This window comes from Acanthochromis polyacanthus, chromosome 2 (genome assembly GCF_021347895.1).
Source record: "Acanthochromis polyacanthus isolate Apoly-LR-REF ecotype Palm Island chromosome 2, KAUST_Apoly_ChrSc, whole genome shotgun sequence".
NCBI classification, from domain to species: Eukaryota; Metazoa; Chordata; class Actinopteri; family Pomacentridae; genus Acanthochromis; species Acanthochromis polyacanthus.
In genome coordinates, this window is record NC_067114.1 from 18,334,317 (window position 1) to 18,352,632 (window position 18,316).

The window sequence follows — 18,316 nt, forward strand, 5'->3', positions numbered from 1 at the left end:
CTAGCGTATCAGTATTTCCAACCTTTTCTTCCTCCAGCGGCTGCAACAGTAACATGCTGCTTACTCACTGATGTTTCACTATTACTAATCTAGTGGTGTCATATTAGTCAATACTTTTGCTTTAATACTTCATCTACATTTATGTATTTTTACTTTAGTAGAATTATTAATGCAGGACTTCTGCTCATAAAGTATTTTTACATTCTTGCATTTTCTTTCACCAGTGCTTTGTAGTACATTTTTTCCACACATGTTGTACAACTATTAACACAAGAAAAACACTAGATCATAGAATATTTTATTTGACTTGTGGAAATAAATTACATTAAATATGTTCCCCTGTATAATTAGAAAACGTAACTACAAAAGCTTAAATAAGAGATGATTTACAAAAATCACCATTTCCCCTTACAAAATGTTCGAATCCTAATCCGAGTTGTTGACCAGATATACAAACTTTAAGAGCCTTGTGTTCATTTCTTAGCACAGCCTCACAAAATATATGTTCAGTTGACGGGAAATGTTTTTACATAACAGTCTTGATTGTATGTAATTCTTCATGTCTTGTAGTTTTTCTAACTTCATTAGTTATCCAGGAACACAGCTGTCTGAGAGAGAAAGGCCTGCTGAGATAGAGAGCGCTTTGTACCAAGTGGGCATATTAGAAAAACCAAAATTGTTTACAAAAGTACCTTTCAAATCACACATACAGGGAAAAGAAAATGCTGTTTTTCTTTGGTGACAGATGTGTCAGAAAAATTTGAATCATGATCTGTTGTAAATTCTCCAAGCATATTTGGTTTTGAAGGGACTTTGAGAAGCCGATGCCTGTAATGAATCATTTTAATTATGTAGTTGGTAATATGGTACCATCTTCAGTTTCCAGTTTACTCACAGCGACAGATCCAATTAGTGTTTTTTCTGATAGTACACAGCAAATTACTTGTTACCAGTGCAACAAAATATGACATTAAATTGATGCTAACTTGACATTTCTTTCTTAAAATGAAGGGAAAGTTGATGACAGATGTCTACCCTGGTGAGGTAGTCATGGTTACCAGAGGGGCGGAGGATTATGTTAAACTGAGCTTCATGTATATTAATCAAGTGTGTTGGAAACCTAAAGAGTGTTCAGGGACCATTCTGCTGTGTCGCATCTCTTCCTCGGGAAGTTCTCCCAATTCTTAAGACGTTTGTTTGCAAGTTCTGCTGACAGTGGGTGTATGAAGAGACGGTCCGTGCCTCAAAAACTGAGGGTTAAAGCGGCTGTTCTCCTCATTCGAAAAATCGACACTGCATGTAAGCCTCGTCTGAAGCGTTGTAGCTGAACTTTTGGTAGAAAGCCACGTTTTTAGGTGCACATTCCAGAGTGATTTTATAGCAGTTCAATTTTTTGCAGAGCAGAGTGAGAGTTGAGACTAACCTGTAGAAAAAGAAGACAGGGGAAGGAAAAGGTCTGTTTTAAAAATGATGTCTGTGTCTGTTGGAATTACCTACAAAGTCTTACATAAAAACAAAAATCAAGCTGAAGCAAAATGTCTGTCATGATGACACGGTCTTACTCACAGTTTTCCCAGCTGCTTCCCTCTGCACACATCACTGACTACTACCTCCTCCACCCGGCCTCTCTACAAACAAAATGAGACAGAGAAGATCATCATTTTGATAATTTTACTGATCAATAAACCAGTATGTCGACTTTGCAATTCTATACTTTCGTTCTTAGTAATAAACACGGTTAATGAATTATTTACATTCAACAATCATTAAACCATTACATTATGAGTAATTTATCTATTGGAGATAAGGAAAATGTAGATGGAAGTTCACTGTTAAATACACAAGTTGCCTGTTGAGGGTAATATACCTTTGCACATGAGTGAATGAATTTGTGTTCAGTGATCAATGTTGCCGTGGCAACAATCTGTCCCAGATTTGTATCTTCCACCACAATGACGTAGTAGTCTCCAGTTTTCTTCATATGCTCAAACTTTTCTGAAAGTCAACAGAAAACAATGTTTTTAACGGCCTTTGATATCTTATTATGTTGGACTGTGTTTAGAGTTTGTTTTCGAGAATAAAGAGTGTTTCCCTCATCTAAAACATGTGATGTCACGTCTCCCAGGAGAACTATTTCAGCACATCTCCAAGCACAACAATTGGAATCTCGGTTTTGTCTTATTTGAAAGTGGCATTAAGCGTGGCTTACTTGCAAACTGCTCTGGTGTGACATCGCCTGTCTGGGTGAGTTGAGATAAAACCTTGAAGAATCCTGGAATGCAAAACAACGGAAGAGTTGGTGAATAATCACTAGATTTCACTCCAAATGTTGAGTTTCTTTCATTTTTGATAAATTGCTGTAAGTTTTACATTTTTAGTAAAGTAAACTTCCAAATTGGAAGCCAAGAAAAGAAAAACATTTTCCATAATGTAACTTAAAAAGTGTTCAAATTCATAACTTGACATTTTCTTTTCTTTCTTTCTTTCTTTTTTCATTTTATTGACATTTATTGGCCCCTTTACAACATCAATAAAAGCAGCAGCAGCAGTAATAGAAGTTACAGTGGATGTTTTCTGGTAGCAGTCATAACAGGTGTAACTAATCTATATCCATAAATATTTGGACACAAGTTTGCATTTTTGGGTTATACACTTGACATTTTCTTGTAATGGTGCGGAATATGTTGTCCAGCCTCACCTCTATTGAAATCTGCCATACAGAGCGGCCTGAGCACCAGGCCTTCCCCTGGATTGGACGGGGAGATGGGTGGAGAGAAGGAGACTGTGTTGCTACTCCAGTCCAGCTCCTGAAGCAGAGAGGGCTCAAAAAGTGGAGTCTCGTCCAGCAGCATTCCACAATCTCTGACTGGGAAACAAAACACATATAGAGACGTAAGTTCATGGGCACACACCCAGAAAGGTATGTGTGCCAATTACTATAAGTATGACACAGGCTTTTAAAAAAAAAATCGTACACTATATCCACACAATGAGTTAACATCTTCATACGGTCAGCATGTGTCAGAAATATGTTTGTTCAGAGCCACAGAGAACTTTGACTTGACAAATAGAACTTCACTTGGCAAAAAAATGTCATTACTTGACTGCTTTTGCTTTAGTAGTTGACAAACCAGATGCCTACAAAGTATACAGGCACACCCAGACAGAAATTAAGATGCCATTCTTTTACAACACACTGACTCCACTGTTTAACAGTCATTCATAATCTCTCTCCAGGATATGAAATATGAGAGGGGCCCATCCCATTAACATGTCAGAGCAGGGCCAGCAGGGAACACCGAGAGTCCTGTTTATGGTGCCTGTAAAACTGAGGAGGGGTTTTCTAAGTATTTCTTCTTGAACTAAAATTTCGTGTCCATAGCAGTCAACCACAGTGACACGTTGCTGCCGTGATCATTTCTTGATCAACTAGAAATAAGAACATTGAGAATTTTACAATAAAAGTATTAAAATGTAGCTGAAGATGTATTAACTGTCAAATGGGACAGTATTCCCCAGTAGCCTCTGTAAAATTTATCAAAGTGCTCATACTGACTAACTCAAATCATTCCACTGTGCTTTAGCTAGCTAACATAATGGTAGCGGCAAATCTTAGGCTAGAGACTAGCCGAAGCTAGTTAGTTTGCTAAGTAATTAGCAAAATAGCGTTACATGTACAGTGTCTGAGTCTGGTCGTGTTTACTGCTAAAAACGCCAGAGATGCACCTTCACACTTTATTTAGAGCGACAACTCCGCGTTACCTCAGTACCACAGCTAACTAGTTAGCTACCGAGTAAGTACTTACCAATAAAACCCGCACGACAAGAGAAGGTCCAGCTGAAACCCCAGACTGCGGTAACGTCCAATAAAAGCGGACAGGTCTACTGGTGGTTTTGAATAAGGTTCAACTACATCATGAAGCTCAACGGTGTGGGTGTTCTCTGTTGCTGTTTCCGCCTGGCACCAGCCCTTGTGTATGACGTGGCGGGCGTGCTGAGGTAATTGGCGCAGCCCAATGACGTCAATCATACACTGAATAAAATATCCATCTGTATTTCTTTATACTATGATTATGGGAAGCTTGGCTAATCATTTAGTTAACAAGTGCCTCAGGTAACTTGGGTCTGGCAGTGACTGCACTGAGACAGAAACCATGTGGAGCATAGAAGAATTTTTTTTTTTACAAAAATAGACACACAGAGGTATGCTCAAAAACTTTTCACAGAGTTGGCTAATGGAAATCCATGGGTGGCCAACAAAAAACAAAAACCATGATTGAATTTCATTAATTTTATTGTGCTGTTGTAGTATACAGGCTAATTAAAACTATGATTGTATTAAATTTCTGAATTCATATATTGAAATACTTTGGTTTCTAATTTTAATAGTAATGCTACTAATAATCTGATGTGGATATGCTAATAGAGGTACAGCTAACAGTTTGGTTAGCCCAAGATTGCCTCAAGGCAAAGCATAACATTTATAAATTTGATATTTACAATTCTTTCTATATCTGATAATACGTTATCTAACTGCAGCCAATGATGGTTTCATTGCCTGGCAACTAACAAACAAAGAAACTTGTGGCTATATTTTAATAGAGGCATCCATGTCCACATTATTGTCAAATATCTTGCTGTGAAACGACAAATTCTCCTCAATAAAAGATTTCATATGGCAGAAGAATGTTTAGACTTGGTGAATGGATTACACTTCTACAGTAACATCATATCCAGCTGTTGAGGACCTTGGGTTCATATGTCTAACAAATGATTCAATTGCAAGTTCTAAACTGTAACTCTATGTGTGACAGCTCACAAGTCTGAGGCGAAGCAAAGTACACAGTGTGACTGTTAGATCTGGATTCATCTTATGTCAGGGATATTTTAGAATTAGTTAATGAAATTTCGCTGTTCTGTGCTTAAATATGCAGACCTCTGTCTTTGAATTGTGCAGCAATGACTCAGAGGAAAGATTCGTACAAACAGGTGGAAGCAACAAACCAAACTTCAGCTCCTGTTAATGTTTTGAGGTCTGTGCGAGTGTGACCGGTTTGTTTCTGTCTCTGCGTTGTGTTATGCAAAACTCAGGCGTGCATCTTTTTGGAGGCAGTCTCCATTTATTTTCCGGCTCCTGACATGAAAATATTAACACAAAATCCTCCTGTCAGTGATCGCGACAACACATGCCCCTCTCCCACAGAGATTCATGTCAAAAGGGCTAACGTTAAGTTTTTCAAACAGAAAATAACATACCTGACATGAAAATATTAACACAAAATCCTCCTGTCAGTGATCGCGACAACACATGCCCCTAAACAGATCAGATGATAACAAAGTAAGCATCTTGTGACAAGTTTTAGCTTGCTAGAACAGGAATTTCACCGGACAGCAAAACCGCTTACCTCTCCCACAGAGATTCATGTCAAAAGGGGAGAAAATCGGCGCGAAAACGCCACTTATAGAGGGCAGTGCTACATAGAATGTGGCTGTAGTAATACAAACCGAACCAAAGTTCCGCTTACTGACAAGGAGGCTCAACTAGTCAGGCATTAACTGAAACAAAAACAAACAAAAACAAATCCACAGACACAGATTTTGTGTAATTATCACAATAACTAAAGTACAATATACTGTATTCCATATACACACACATATATTAATGTATAATTGACCCTGTTAGACGAGCGCTTCCACCAAGGCACTTGTCGTGATGTATATGGTTTATTACAATCATCCATCCATCATCTATACACTGTGTAATCCTTATTAGGGTCGTTGAGGGGCTGGAGCCCCAGCTGATTTAGGACGAAGGCATGGTACGCCCTGGACAGGTCACCAGGTTGGCTACATGGAGACACAAACAAGCACACTCACATTCACCCCTATGTACAATTTAGAATCATTAATTACCCTCTACATATTTTTTGGACTATGGGAGGAAGCAGGAGAACCCAGAGAAAATCTATGCATGCATAGGGAAAACATACAAACTCCATGCAGAAAGATCCCAGGCCCAGGCCGGGATACGAACCAAGGATCTTCTCACTGCGAGATAACAGTGCAGCTCCACTACAATCATGTAATGCTGTTTTTACTTGCCATTTGGCTCCAGCGTTGCATTCACAGAAACTTGGATTTCAGAGTTTCAGTGAATGAACCTAACCTGTCAGATCTGAGGTGGTCAAAAGGTGGCCGATGACTGTTACCCAGAGATTGTTTAAAATTCTTTTTGAGAAAAACATTTACATTTTGGTTACATCTCAAATAAATCCCCAAGACACATGGAGACAAACCCAAGAGCTGCACCCCTCAAAAAATCCTTTCGGATCAGCTGGTCCTGAGACTTACTCAACAGATAACATTCAACACTGATAAACCTCAAAGCAGTGCTGCTCTCCAGCCACTTATCAAGGTCAACCAAATTACTACATTAACAAAAGATGTTTATCTGGAAAATTGGAGGAACAAATGAAAACTTAAAACAAACTCCATTTCTATCTTTCCCTAGACTTCAAATATGACAGCAGAGACAAATCATGACCAAATACAGACTCATCTTGACTAGTTGTCCTGATAAATCTGCCAATAAAGAATGTTGGATTGGATTGAACTGAAACTTAATACACAACCATGATTACAATGTAAACAGAAATCATTCTACATAATAAAAGTAATGTGTAAGTGCAGTCAAAGTGAAATGAGAGAACATTTCCATCTAATCTATCACAGATGTACACAATTTATTAGACTAATATGCTCAAAGGCCTACTGTATCAGAAAGTGGCCACTACATTAGACTGGCTTCAGAGTCACTGTTGTTGTACACAGCAGTCAGTGTTAAGCAAGAGGCATGTTCATTTTAAGGATAAACGATTCAACACAGTCAAGCAAAAGATTCAAACCACTGTTTGTTAAAAAGCTGTAGAAGCTCTGTTTATTGTGTCTTTTGTATTAACATATTTTACAAAAACTAGATTTACAGAAATTATCCGTAACTGAACCATTCTTGATTTAGGCACGAAAATCCAGGAAAGCTCAGTCCAAAAAATATTTCAGTTTTGATTAAATAAGTAATGGTTATGAAAGGTAACCCATGAATAGGAAAATATATCATGGATTTAAGGAGCTGACCGACAAACTGAAAATGAAAACAAAAACAATTTTTTTTTGTTTTTACATCTGGACTAATTGAAATCTAAAACCTAAATTCTATATCATATCTTCTTACAACACGTCCAAACAGATTTTGAGCAATAAAAAGAACACGCAATAAAAGATCACAACACTTCAGCTTTCAGTGGAAGTCTGTGGGCTGTTCTTTGGGATAAAGTGGAAGGAAACAAAAGCACTTGTCTAGATTCATGCATAACTCACCCCAAACTGTCCTGTGAACTGTAATGACAGAAATGAAACAGTTATAATACACACAGTCTCCACATTTGTGTCCACTGATATGTCTCAACCAGCTACAGGTTCTGTGAACTTTAAATACCCAAAAAGCTTCAAGGGCCCAGTCCATGCTCTATATTGCTGTACATTATCCTTGAGGAAAGGATGCTTATGTTCCCCGCTGTTAGGATTTTTCAGTTAGCACTCTGTAGTGAAACAATTAAAACATCCTAAAAATTGCTTCATAAAGATTCGCGGTCATTCCAGTTGTAGAATATCTAGAAATGTTAAGTCAAAGTCAACTAGATATGCTGCCAAGTCTTGAAAATGTTTTGGTGCATGAGCACAAGCCTTTACCATTTCTACAGGAAGACCAGGAGCTTCACTAATAGAACTGACAAAACATCTTCAAAATGCAGCAAGTCCAGCTGTTGCAGACTTAACTATTCCTACATATATTAAAAAATGGTAGACAAAAATGATCAAGAGCCCCATGTTCAACAGAAGAAAATAATCACTGCACATCAGTAGAGGGTACTTTAAGATATTAAGGATAGCACCTGTTATCCTTGTACAAAATGTAATACATCCTCCTTTGCTGCCTATGCAACTCAAGGGACAAGTATTGGAAAAACTAAGATTTACATGCCCACTTATCCCTCTTGTTAAATAACACAATGCAGACAGTTTGCAACCGGTGATATTACACACTAAATACAGCACAACCCATGTGGGTCAAAAACACTTTGTTTGCAGCATTACTTTGATAGAAACATTCATATTTGACAGAAAGGCTGAACAATACTAAAGTGACATTCTCTTACACCAAGGTAAGAAATAAAAGCATGGTGTTATTTTGCCTACACTTAATTCACAGCTGCAACTCAGGAAATAAAACACAGCTACATCAGATGAGTTTCTCCACCCAAAATACGGAGCTTCCTGCTATGAGCAAACCAAGTGAAAAAAACATCTGATGAAAGGAAAAAAAAAAAAGACCAAGATAGTAGCTTTATCTAGTGATGACACCTTCAAACCCTTTTCATAAAATATCTTTTTGTAATCGTCTTCTGAATGCAAAGCATGCTCATTTTAGACAGCCAGTTCAAATCATGACAGATACTGTCTATTTAAGCTGGTGGTTGCAATGTGTGGCACGTGAATAAAGGGCGATGCAACCTTGCACCCATTAATTTGTATATATGCTCCAAATACTCAGGCTGGAATCAATATTGCAGGTGCCCAATACAATAGTCTCACCTTTTTGGGCAGCCAAAAAGAGTCCACAGGCCATGTCTGCTTTTTACTTATAGTTTTGAATAAGTGACGACCACTGACTACATCGAATGGGTGGAAAGTTGATATAGCTCTTTCGCTGCTTCATGGGATGATGCTGTGGTCGACTCTTCTGCTAAAGCCGATCTGTACATCAGGGTAAAGGGTCTTGTTGGTTTTGCATGCGTCTCTCTGCGGCTGCTGCCATGGTTCGACGCCTCAACATAGTCGAGTCCAATTGTGGGACAGTGTCCTCCTCCAGCCCGGGCAAATCCTCATCCTGATCCTCTGGACTCTTGTTAAGATATCTCCTACAGAGAATCAGAGAACATATAAGGATGTAGTCTTTGAATCAGAAAATGCAAAACATGGGGAATTCTTTGTGAAAATACCCCCATCAACTTAAGACTAGCTATTTCTGTATATCTGACCTATTCTGATTAAATACTTTAAACATGTTATTTGCTCAGTCTTGGCTCACACACCAGGTCTCCACACTAACATTTCCGCTAAAAAATACAAAATTTATGTTAGCACCTCTTCTGATGAAGTAGAAAACTCCAATTTGCTGTGTACCAACCTGCGCGCTTGCTGAAGCAACTCTTCTTTCCTCAGTTTTAACATCTTCTGCCTCTCTTCAGCCGACTTAGAGAAGCGGCCTCCTCTGACCTCCATGTTGTCTGATTCACTGACGCCCTGCTCAGCTGCTCCACTGGGACCGGGCTGTTCATCTGGTGCAGGGCTCACCTGTAGAGGAGCGCGCTCTATGGCCTAACGAATAAAATAACAAATATATGTAACAATATATTGTCTTCTGCAGTTCAAGAAAACCATAAAAAGTGATCAACAGAGAGCAAGGCAGTCAAACACTGACGGATTGGTGGAGAAACTGGAAGGGCATTGTGTTCACAAAAACTCCAAAACATTTCCATAGGGATAGATGGAAAGATAACAAATGTCACTGCCTTCAGCATTCACCCTACAGTTGACTGACCTGTGTTGGGAAAGGGACCTGGATGCGTCCTTCCAGGATGTTGTCAGTGGTGACCTCCACAGAGCGGGTCAACTGCAGGTCCTGCATTACCAGGTAGGAGGGCACCTGAGGGAACATCTCCTGAATCTGATGGGCCTGATGACCACAAAGCACAGCAGCAAAACAAGCAAGTTAAACACACAACATTAGTGATTTTCAAGTATAACATTAAAATCCTTTTTTTTTTTGTCTAAATATATTCAAGTGAATCTGTCATTTAAGTCGTTTAAATAGTTGCCACTACAACATTAGACATGTATCAGAAGCTCAAATATCATGTCATCAAGTGAATGGTGGGAAGAGCATTTGGGCTATGGTGCACAACCAGCCACAGACACATCTACTAGTGCACAGCAAGGCCATTAGTGAAGTCTAGGAAAAACTAATGACAGTGGCTTTATGCAAATCAAGTATCAAACAACTGTCAGTAACTGTCTAGACAAAAAAAAAAAAAAGCTGTCTGTGTATCACTTTTCACAAAGCGGACAAAAATATATCAGATGACAAACATGAACTCACCATGGCCATAAGCTGGGAGTTGTTGGCCTGAGCGATGCCCAGTATGTTAGTAGTGTGCATGACTTCTACTGAGAAACTGGGCAGCCAGCTAGCAATGCGAGATCCTGTAAGAAGAAATTATGGATTTTATACTTCATTGTCACACACAGTCCATCATTCATAGTTAACTTCACAGCCAGACAGAGCCTTGGATTTACCATCAAAGTGGAAGAAGTGATTGTGTTGGTTGATATGTGGTCTAGCATCTGGGGCAGCTCCACCTGGGCCAATATTCTCCTCTAAACCTCCGCCCTGCTGCTGGTTTCTGGCCTGGCCCCCATCTCCATTAATGTTCAGGGATGTCCGACATGTGGGACATGATGTGTCCTGCTCAAGCCATGAGCGTAAGCAAGAGCTACAAAGACACAAGCCACTCTAATAGTCAATAATTATATTACAACATTTGTCTGTATAAACATTTGACTCAGGACAAATCTTCTGTAGCTACAAAGGTTGGTGCGTCCTGCATCCTGCTGTTCACAGAATCACTCCTTTAGCCATCTTTATTTTAGCAAGTAAAGATAAACTTATAGGGTACACAGTAACAAGTCAGAGGTACAATCATTTCTGCATGGACTGTATAACACATAAAACAGCAGCTTCTTTACTTGTGGAAGAGATGACCACAGGGTAGTTTGCGTGCTGTCAACATAGTATCCCAGCAGATGGCACAATCATCATCATTAGCTGCCAGCTCCTCTGCAGTAGCAACAGCAAACCTGTGCAAAGTTCACAGTATATGCAAATATTTAAGGAACAAGTAATGATCAACGCAACACGCAAAGAATTCAGGGGGGAAAAAAGTGCGCTCAAATAACAGAATCACAAAAAAATAAGGTAAACACAGAAAAAAAATCTAATTATAATCACCTGGCCTCCATGTTGTTGATGACACGAAGGTAGTTCTTGTGTCGGCGGATGCGGCGCTGGACCTCATGGAAGAGATACCGCAGCTGCATGAAGATAACCAAGCTTGCCATGGACAGCCAGATGTTTCCAAAAAGCTAAGAAGTGTTGACAGGAAAGGGGTAAGATTGAGAGAGCATAAAGACAGAAGCAGGAACAGGGACTAAATGTTTGGAACACGACAAGCCTACACTCATTTATAACTGTGTATTACCAGCATATGGATATGGTGCATGAGGTCCAGAAAGAGCATAGCCAGCTCCATTATGAAGTCTGTGTAGTAGACATACGTTCCCTTACTCTCCCAAGTCCCTGGATGGTTCAAATCCCACAGATGGATGGAGTACCTGAAGGGGGACACGGATGTCTTTCAGGTCATGAAATATTGATGATATTTAGAGTGTGACAATTGGTAATTGAGACAAATCACTGCATGAAACAATTACGCAACAAACACACATTGTACTACAACAGACAAGACTGTCACCACAAGGATGACACTGCAATGCTCTGAGTAACTCTGATAACCAAGGGAAAAACAAAGTCATAATTGTCACAAAAACCCTTAAGCCAATGTAGAGAGTTAAAACACAGTAGTAAAATTATCCAACACTGCAAACCAAAGTAAATCAGACCCAAGCACAAACAAATCATAAAATTGGAAAACATGATATGTAAACTGAATTCATATATAAACTGAACAATCCTGTGTAAAGTGCAACTCAAAGGAAACCTACACAACGCAGCAAAGCCTCAAGCACAAGCTCGCTCTCTCTGCACACGTCTGCGAGTTATGAAGAGAGTTATCTAAGCAAGCATGGAGCCGTGAAAAGATTTCAGGATGAGGAGGAACACTTGCAGAAGGAGAAGAGGGAAAATCTGGGTTTGTTTTTTTTATTTTAGAAGGGAGGCACTTGGACACTTGCCTCGACTAGATTATACATCCGAGCCACGAATAAACTTAAACCTAATGATGACCGAGATGTCCTGATTGTTTTTTTTAAAAAGAACGGGTTGTGATTTTCCAGGCGAAGGAGAAAAGTTTGGGAGAAGTTTGCAAAAGTATATAAGATGTAACGCATTGTGTAGTCGGTTAAAACCTCAAGATTTCGCTCATGTTTGTTCTTACAGCCTCTGTATTTAATATTATTCACATCAGATTCCGAAGACTCTTTCTTGAAATTTTTTCTCAACACTCCATATTTGATCAAGGAGTGATTTATGACGACATGTTTGCCCAAGCTGTCATAGTGGACAGACTGAGTCACAAGAGTTGCTTTGTACCAAACTACAGCAGTGCAGCAGTTTTAATGTCAAACCAAAGCTACTGTATGACTGCCTTTGCAGATAGAGTTGGTAGGAGTTGCTGTATAACACTAACCACCCTCTCTAGGACAAAGAAGCCTTTCACACTAGTTGAAATGTAACCAGAGGAAAACAAATAGTGTTGCTCAGATTAGCTCCTGATTCTAAATTTGCACTGGCTACGTCGTCCATACTGCTGCAGCGCATGTGTAAAGAGGCTTTAAACAGACTTACCGCATGATGACATGCCCTGTGCGTACAGTCACCAGCAGACACTGAGGAAAAAAGTACATGTGAGAATGAGGCAAGTCTTCTAGTCTGCTTTCCATACAGACTAATATCAAATATGACATTACAGTAAGCTTTAAAAACACCATCTAAAAGACATGATTCAAAATTCATTGGATTTTAAATAGTAACGTTTCTTTTTATCATGCCTTTGTTTGGTATCACACTAAATCTTACATAATCCCTTCTGGAGGCAGCTTCTGTATCATATAATAGAGATTTTTTTCCCGAACAAAAAGCACTGTTGTAATAACACTGATAATGCCTCCACTTCAGCAGCAAATCATAAGTATGAGCCAGACTGCATAGCACCAGGGAACTGGAACGGACACACTTAAATTAACACTTGTGCTTTTCATGCTATAATGTTTCTGCGGTACATCAGAACAACCACCGCAAGTGTAACTAAGCTTTACACAACAGCAGCAATGATTCTGCAGAATGTTATCACTGTGGGAAAACTGTTTTGTGTTCTCGGGTAAAAAAAAATGTTTGCCTCAAGATGTGAGACGTGTCTTTTTTGGTAATTCATTTGATCAAAATAAAAGTTTTTTTTTTTTTTAACATGGATTGGAAATATGCAAAGAATCACAAAAAATATATATAGGCCAGGAATCTTTGCTTGAAACAAGAATTATGAAGGAGATTTTGAAACTCATTACCAGTTTACCCAACTCTTTTAAAGACACAGGTTCAGGGCACCCTGATAGTCATTGGTCTGGGCTCATATCACATCGACGCAAATGCAATCAGTAATGAGTTCCTGGTTCAATTCCTAACCGACTAAACCTTTACTGCACGACAATTGCCTTCCCTTTTTCACCATATTTCCTGTCTATCTGAATTGCTCTTGTCTAATAAAAATAATTCCCCCAGTTTTAACTTAATAAAACAGTTGAAACTTGAGCTTTAAAGTTGATGTAAACACGTAAATAGATATGCCTAAACAAAACCTTAACAGACGTTAAGGTTAACACAATCACATGTGCAAAGCATTGTCAAAATTTCTTTGTCCACACAGCAGGCCTGCATTTTCATACAGATGTAACTCCAGGTTCTCACCTCTGCTGCCATAAAGGAGAGGGTGTGCATGCCATGGGAAGCTCCCAGCAGGCCACATACTACAGCCAGGCCACAGCAGTGCAGGAGCAGGGAGACCAGCAGAAAGAGCACTTGCACATGGCTGTTCATAGGAGTGGAGGGGGAGAAAGACAGCTGTGGGAACAAAAATGTGAGTTATGAGTACACTGCACCTTCTGAAGAGGTCTCTTTTTCCTTGTGCCCTGAACTTTTCAGGGTTGTTTTCTTAGAGAGCTTGTGTTGGTCTGAGGAATGTTGCTCACGTAGCCCAGTACAAATAAAGTGAAGTAATTTTTTCATGAATATCAGTAAGCAAAGGACGTACAACAAGCATATTGCTTTCATGCTTACAATGTCATAGTACAGATTATTGGGGTCATTATGCAACAAATCAACCACCACAAAATATGCATTTGGATTGAGCTGTCCATGGAAAATCACTACATGACATAAAAAAAAAACACAATGCAGTTAAAAACAGAACATTCCCAAGTCAAAATAAAAAATGTATATATACAAATACCAAAGCACATGCTTGCTTATACATTCATTTGCAACACTGGTCAATAAGAGTAATTCATTATGGGGCTCAGTATCATACTCAAAGAGCAGCTCTGCTGTAGGAACTGAAAGAAAAACGTGCTTGAATTATACCCTTCCAAATTTACACCATCAGTGAATACCCCACACACACATCTACGTAATGAAAAAAAACACTGTTTAAGACTGAACTCACAGCTAACACTGTCTAGCAATAATAGAATACAAGTTTGGGCTTATTACAAAAAAGCAGCTAGACAGGTTTCATCGGTTCTCTACCACAAAGTTTCATCATCTGTAGCACTTTTGATCTACATGTCTTTTCCCTAAAGCTAGAACCCACAGTCACAGAGAAACAGGAAGGAAGACAGCTGGGGGAACACAACTGACTAACTAAGAACAAGAATAAAAGCGGATCTATGGTCAAAGCTGAGAGACAAGAACAAAGACTAGCGCACAACTACATACGTAAACACAAGAAAAGGCAGCACAAGATATTCACATAAAGAGACTGGTTCGTTTTTACAGCAAAGCAGGCGGAAAATACCTTCTGGTGCACTGAGCCAGTAAGCGATACATTATAGTTAACATACAAACTTAATGTCGATTTTAAAAGTAGCTGCTTGCAAGAAGGAAATTAAATTTGATATTTTGTTTTCACCAACATGCAGAGCACAATCTGATACAAGGGTATGCCAATGTTGCCACTGAAACTGTATCAGTCGTCAAACATGCCAGTACAAGGAACTAATAATAGACCCCGAGGTGCTCTCAAGACTTTTGGGGGGCATTCAGCTCACCTTTTAAAAAGGTCGCTATAGAAAGTGTGTCAGTTTGTTTATCAGATGTCATCAAATGCCAGGTATTTCACTACATTTACTCTCAGTCCTCATGGGTTACAAGCCAGCTGCAAAAAAATGTAGCTCTAGTCCTGTCACGTTTACTGCGTAACCTATATAGGAACAAATTTTATATAGAAGCGTTTAAACCTCTTATCAGGTAGCCTATTTTTGTTATGCCAGACATGGATGTGATTTCAGTCCGTACACACAGAAACATACAGATAACCACACAGCAACATACTTTCGCACACCTGGCTGTTTCTACACATATATATTGATGCCCCTACTTGCAATCCCATCCACAGTTCTATGTTTTACACAAGCAAGTCTTGATCTACTTAGCAGCGTCAGTGAAGCAGGTTTTCCATTGACGCTATGATAAAAAGAACAAAACAGACAAAAAAATAGACAAATCGTGTAATTTTTGGCAAGTAAACTCTTCATCCCAATACTTACTCAATACCACATTAGCACTTTCCAATGACCCTGAAAGGAACTCAGGTTTCTTTGTATCTAAAACTTGTTTCTATGTAGGAATGGTAATGTGGTAAGAACGTTGGTATACTGTTTCTAGCCGACATTTCTGAAGCAACATGTGCACCCTCCTGTAAAAAGCGAGTTTTAAGTGCTTAGTAGGTCTAACGAAAAAAGCAAATAACCTACAGATATCCATGAAAACAACGTCCTTTAACTTGACACATCTACTTCAGAGGTGTTTCTTTTCAAGGCAAAATAGCTTAAAGAGAAGCAGTAAGTTCTGTCACTGTAAAATCTGATAAAATGGTCAAACAATTAATTATAAATCTAATGTCCCATATTTAGACATCCACAAAATAAATGGCTTACTTTTGATATATTTTAATCCATTCATTAGAGTATGTCCCAGGAAATATCCCAGACTTTAACACTTGTTAGACATCTTGAAATATATCATTAGTTGACAGATAATTCACAACGGAATTGGACTGATTTAAAATATTTTCTGAAAGCTGTGATCAGACTGCTTTCGGGCTGTTGTGCATGTGGATAATTCAGTACATTTTACAAGGTTTGGGGCACTACAAAGTGTGAAAAAAAACAATGTCTTGCTGTGAACAACACTTACATATTCAAAACGATCTTTGCACAGCTGAACCATGAGGTGGAAGAAGACCAGGGCAGAGAACCACAAACACCACATGACCACCTCCTCCACTGTTTGCACGTTCAATACGCCAAAGATGAAAATAAATTTGTAGAAGATGAAGTTCCAGAACTTATCCTTGAGGTGCTGAGGAATAAACAGAGAGCAAATAAGATGCCTCCTCCTCCTAACAGATTTATGCACAGTATAATTTGAATGAATATTTGGTCCTTGTTTTGCAAAGAAATTACCAATTATTCTAACAGTATTTAAATAAACAGACTCACCTGCTTCTCACTGACTCTAAGTGGCCCAAACACCACATACTGTATCATTTTTGCAATTAACATCAAAAAGCAGCAGAATGTGTTGACCAACACCTATGAGAGTACAGAGAACAAAGTGACCGTTAGTTTCATCATCTTATCACAGCATACAAACTCAATAGGTGGATGACACTCACCCATACAAAGAGACTATCAGTCACAAGATACCACAGGACAGTCGTTGCCAGTTCTGTGTTACTAATATCATTATTTAGATGTTCAAGATCCACTTCAGAGGGAGCTTGTGTTTCATCGGTTTCCAAGGCCCCAAACCCCGGGTCGGTTACAGTGGTGTAGGCGCTGAAGATGCTCCCAGCCAGCAAAGCCACACTCAGTGCTGTGTAGGTTTGCAGGCTGGGCCAAGGAAACCTCTCCAAAAACAGCAGAGGCATTGCAGTGGTCACGGTCCAATTCAAAATGTGTGAAAACGGTGTCAGTCCAACAACCTGTGAAGGCATGAGTGAGTTAGCTAACGTTAGCCAAACTTTACTGAGTTAAACGTCAACATTATATAACAGTGCTAGCACACGATTACAGCTATTTCGTGTCAGCATCTGCTATGGTTCAGTATTGACTTTGAAACAGCCAGTTGCGGGGCACTAGTACATAATTATCTCGTCAGTTTATATGAACTTAAAATACAACGGTTGTGTTAGTTTACGTGCTCTCAGTTCCCAAGCAAGGCTAACTTCCCATTAGCTCAACAGGGCTGGTAAAGGAGCAAATTACAACCGTATTGAACTGTCTGAATGTCAGTTTATGCCAGTCAAAGAAAGGGAAAACGTGCCTTATCGACCAAATTGGTCACCAATACTCTAATGCGACACGGTAGTAGACCAAATGCTAAATTAACGGAGTTCACGCCCCTAACATTAGTTATTTACCTGGCGTACGTAACCTAATGCTAGCTTACTTGTTAGCTAATATTAGCTACGTAGCTAGCCAGTGTTAACAAGCACCAAACACCAGACTTGCATTGAATCGCCACTTACAGGTTGTCACAAATTTGGTTAAACACAATATCCAGCGTCCCTTATTGTATTCGGAGGTGTACTTTCAGGGTAGCTGCACTGTGGACATCGTAGTTGACAACCTCGCCATGTCTATTTCACGGAGCACGCAGCTGGCTGAAGGCAGGCTTTCTTCTTAGCGCAGCGTATCAACGTCATCACAACAACGTTAAAGTCATAGTGAATAAAAATATCTTTTCACTTTGTCAACTCCAATTAAATGATAAACATGAATTACCGATGAACTATAAATAGCAAAAACAAAAAATATGTATTTTTTATATTTAATTTTAATTTTAGTTATGTTTTAGAAAAATGTTTGGGTGACTGAGATCAGTTGCTTGAACAGACAAGAAATGACCCTTCTTTACTTTTGTTGCAACACACACAAAAAACAAAGACGGAAGACAAAACGATGCGTCACTTCGAATCTACAAGGTACATATATTTCACATTTAATTCTGCTTGATATGGAAATAAGTCATCATGCTTTTGCTTGTTTGTTTTGTTTCTGCGGCAGTGTCAGTGTGTGTTTCCTCTTTTTTCCTTCTAATAATTGTGTTTTATATGTATTGCAGTTTTTTGATCCCCTGTGGTTAAAGGTTTAGGATGTGTTTATATATGTATTGTCTGGATAA

At 39.0% G+C, this 18,316-nt stretch overlaps 2 protein-coding genes across 2 annotated transcripts; both read right to left on the reverse strand.

Annotated features, from left to right (window-relative positions):
- Window positions 1–281: 281 nt before the first annotated feature.
- gnpnat1 (glucosamine-phosphate N-acetyltransferase 1) lies at window positions 282–3,994 on the reverse strand. Its single transcript, XM_022209056.2, has 6 exons — window positions 3,807–3,994; window positions 2,699–2,866; window positions 2,210–2,272; window positions 1,868–1,995; window positions 1,567–1,628; window positions 282–1,423 (listed from the first exon to the last, which is right to left on the reverse strand). The coding sequence occupies exons 2-6, from the start codon at window positions 2,850–2,852 to the stop codon at window positions 1,276–1,278; spliced, it is 555 nt and encodes a 184-aa protein (XP_022064748.1). The 5' UTR covers window positions 2,853–2,866; window positions 3,807–3,994; the 3' UTR covers window positions 282–1,275.
- Window positions 3,995–6,908: 2,914 nt separating this feature from the next.
- On the reverse strand, window positions 6,909–17,833 carry LOC110961429 (E3 ubiquitin-protein ligase AMFR). The gene is made up of 14 exons (XM_022209046.2): window positions 17,661–17,833; window positions 16,806–17,114; window positions 16,630–16,722; window positions 16,325–16,489; window positions 13,820–13,972; window positions 12,704–12,744; window positions 11,379–11,511; window positions 11,129–11,262; window positions 10,867–10,977; window positions 10,417–10,613; window positions 10,220–10,323; window positions 9,662–9,796; window positions 9,248–9,438; window positions 6,909–8,978 (listed from the first exon to the last, which is right to left on the reverse strand). Exons 2-14 carry the CDS (start codon window positions 17,058–17,060, stop codon window positions 8,822–8,824), a joined length of 1,869 nt encoding a protein of 622 aa, XP_022064738.1. The 5' UTR covers window positions 17,061–17,114; window positions 17,661–17,833; the 3' UTR covers window positions 6,909–8,821.
- Between the last annotated feature and the right edge of the window lie 483 nt (window positions 17,834–18,316).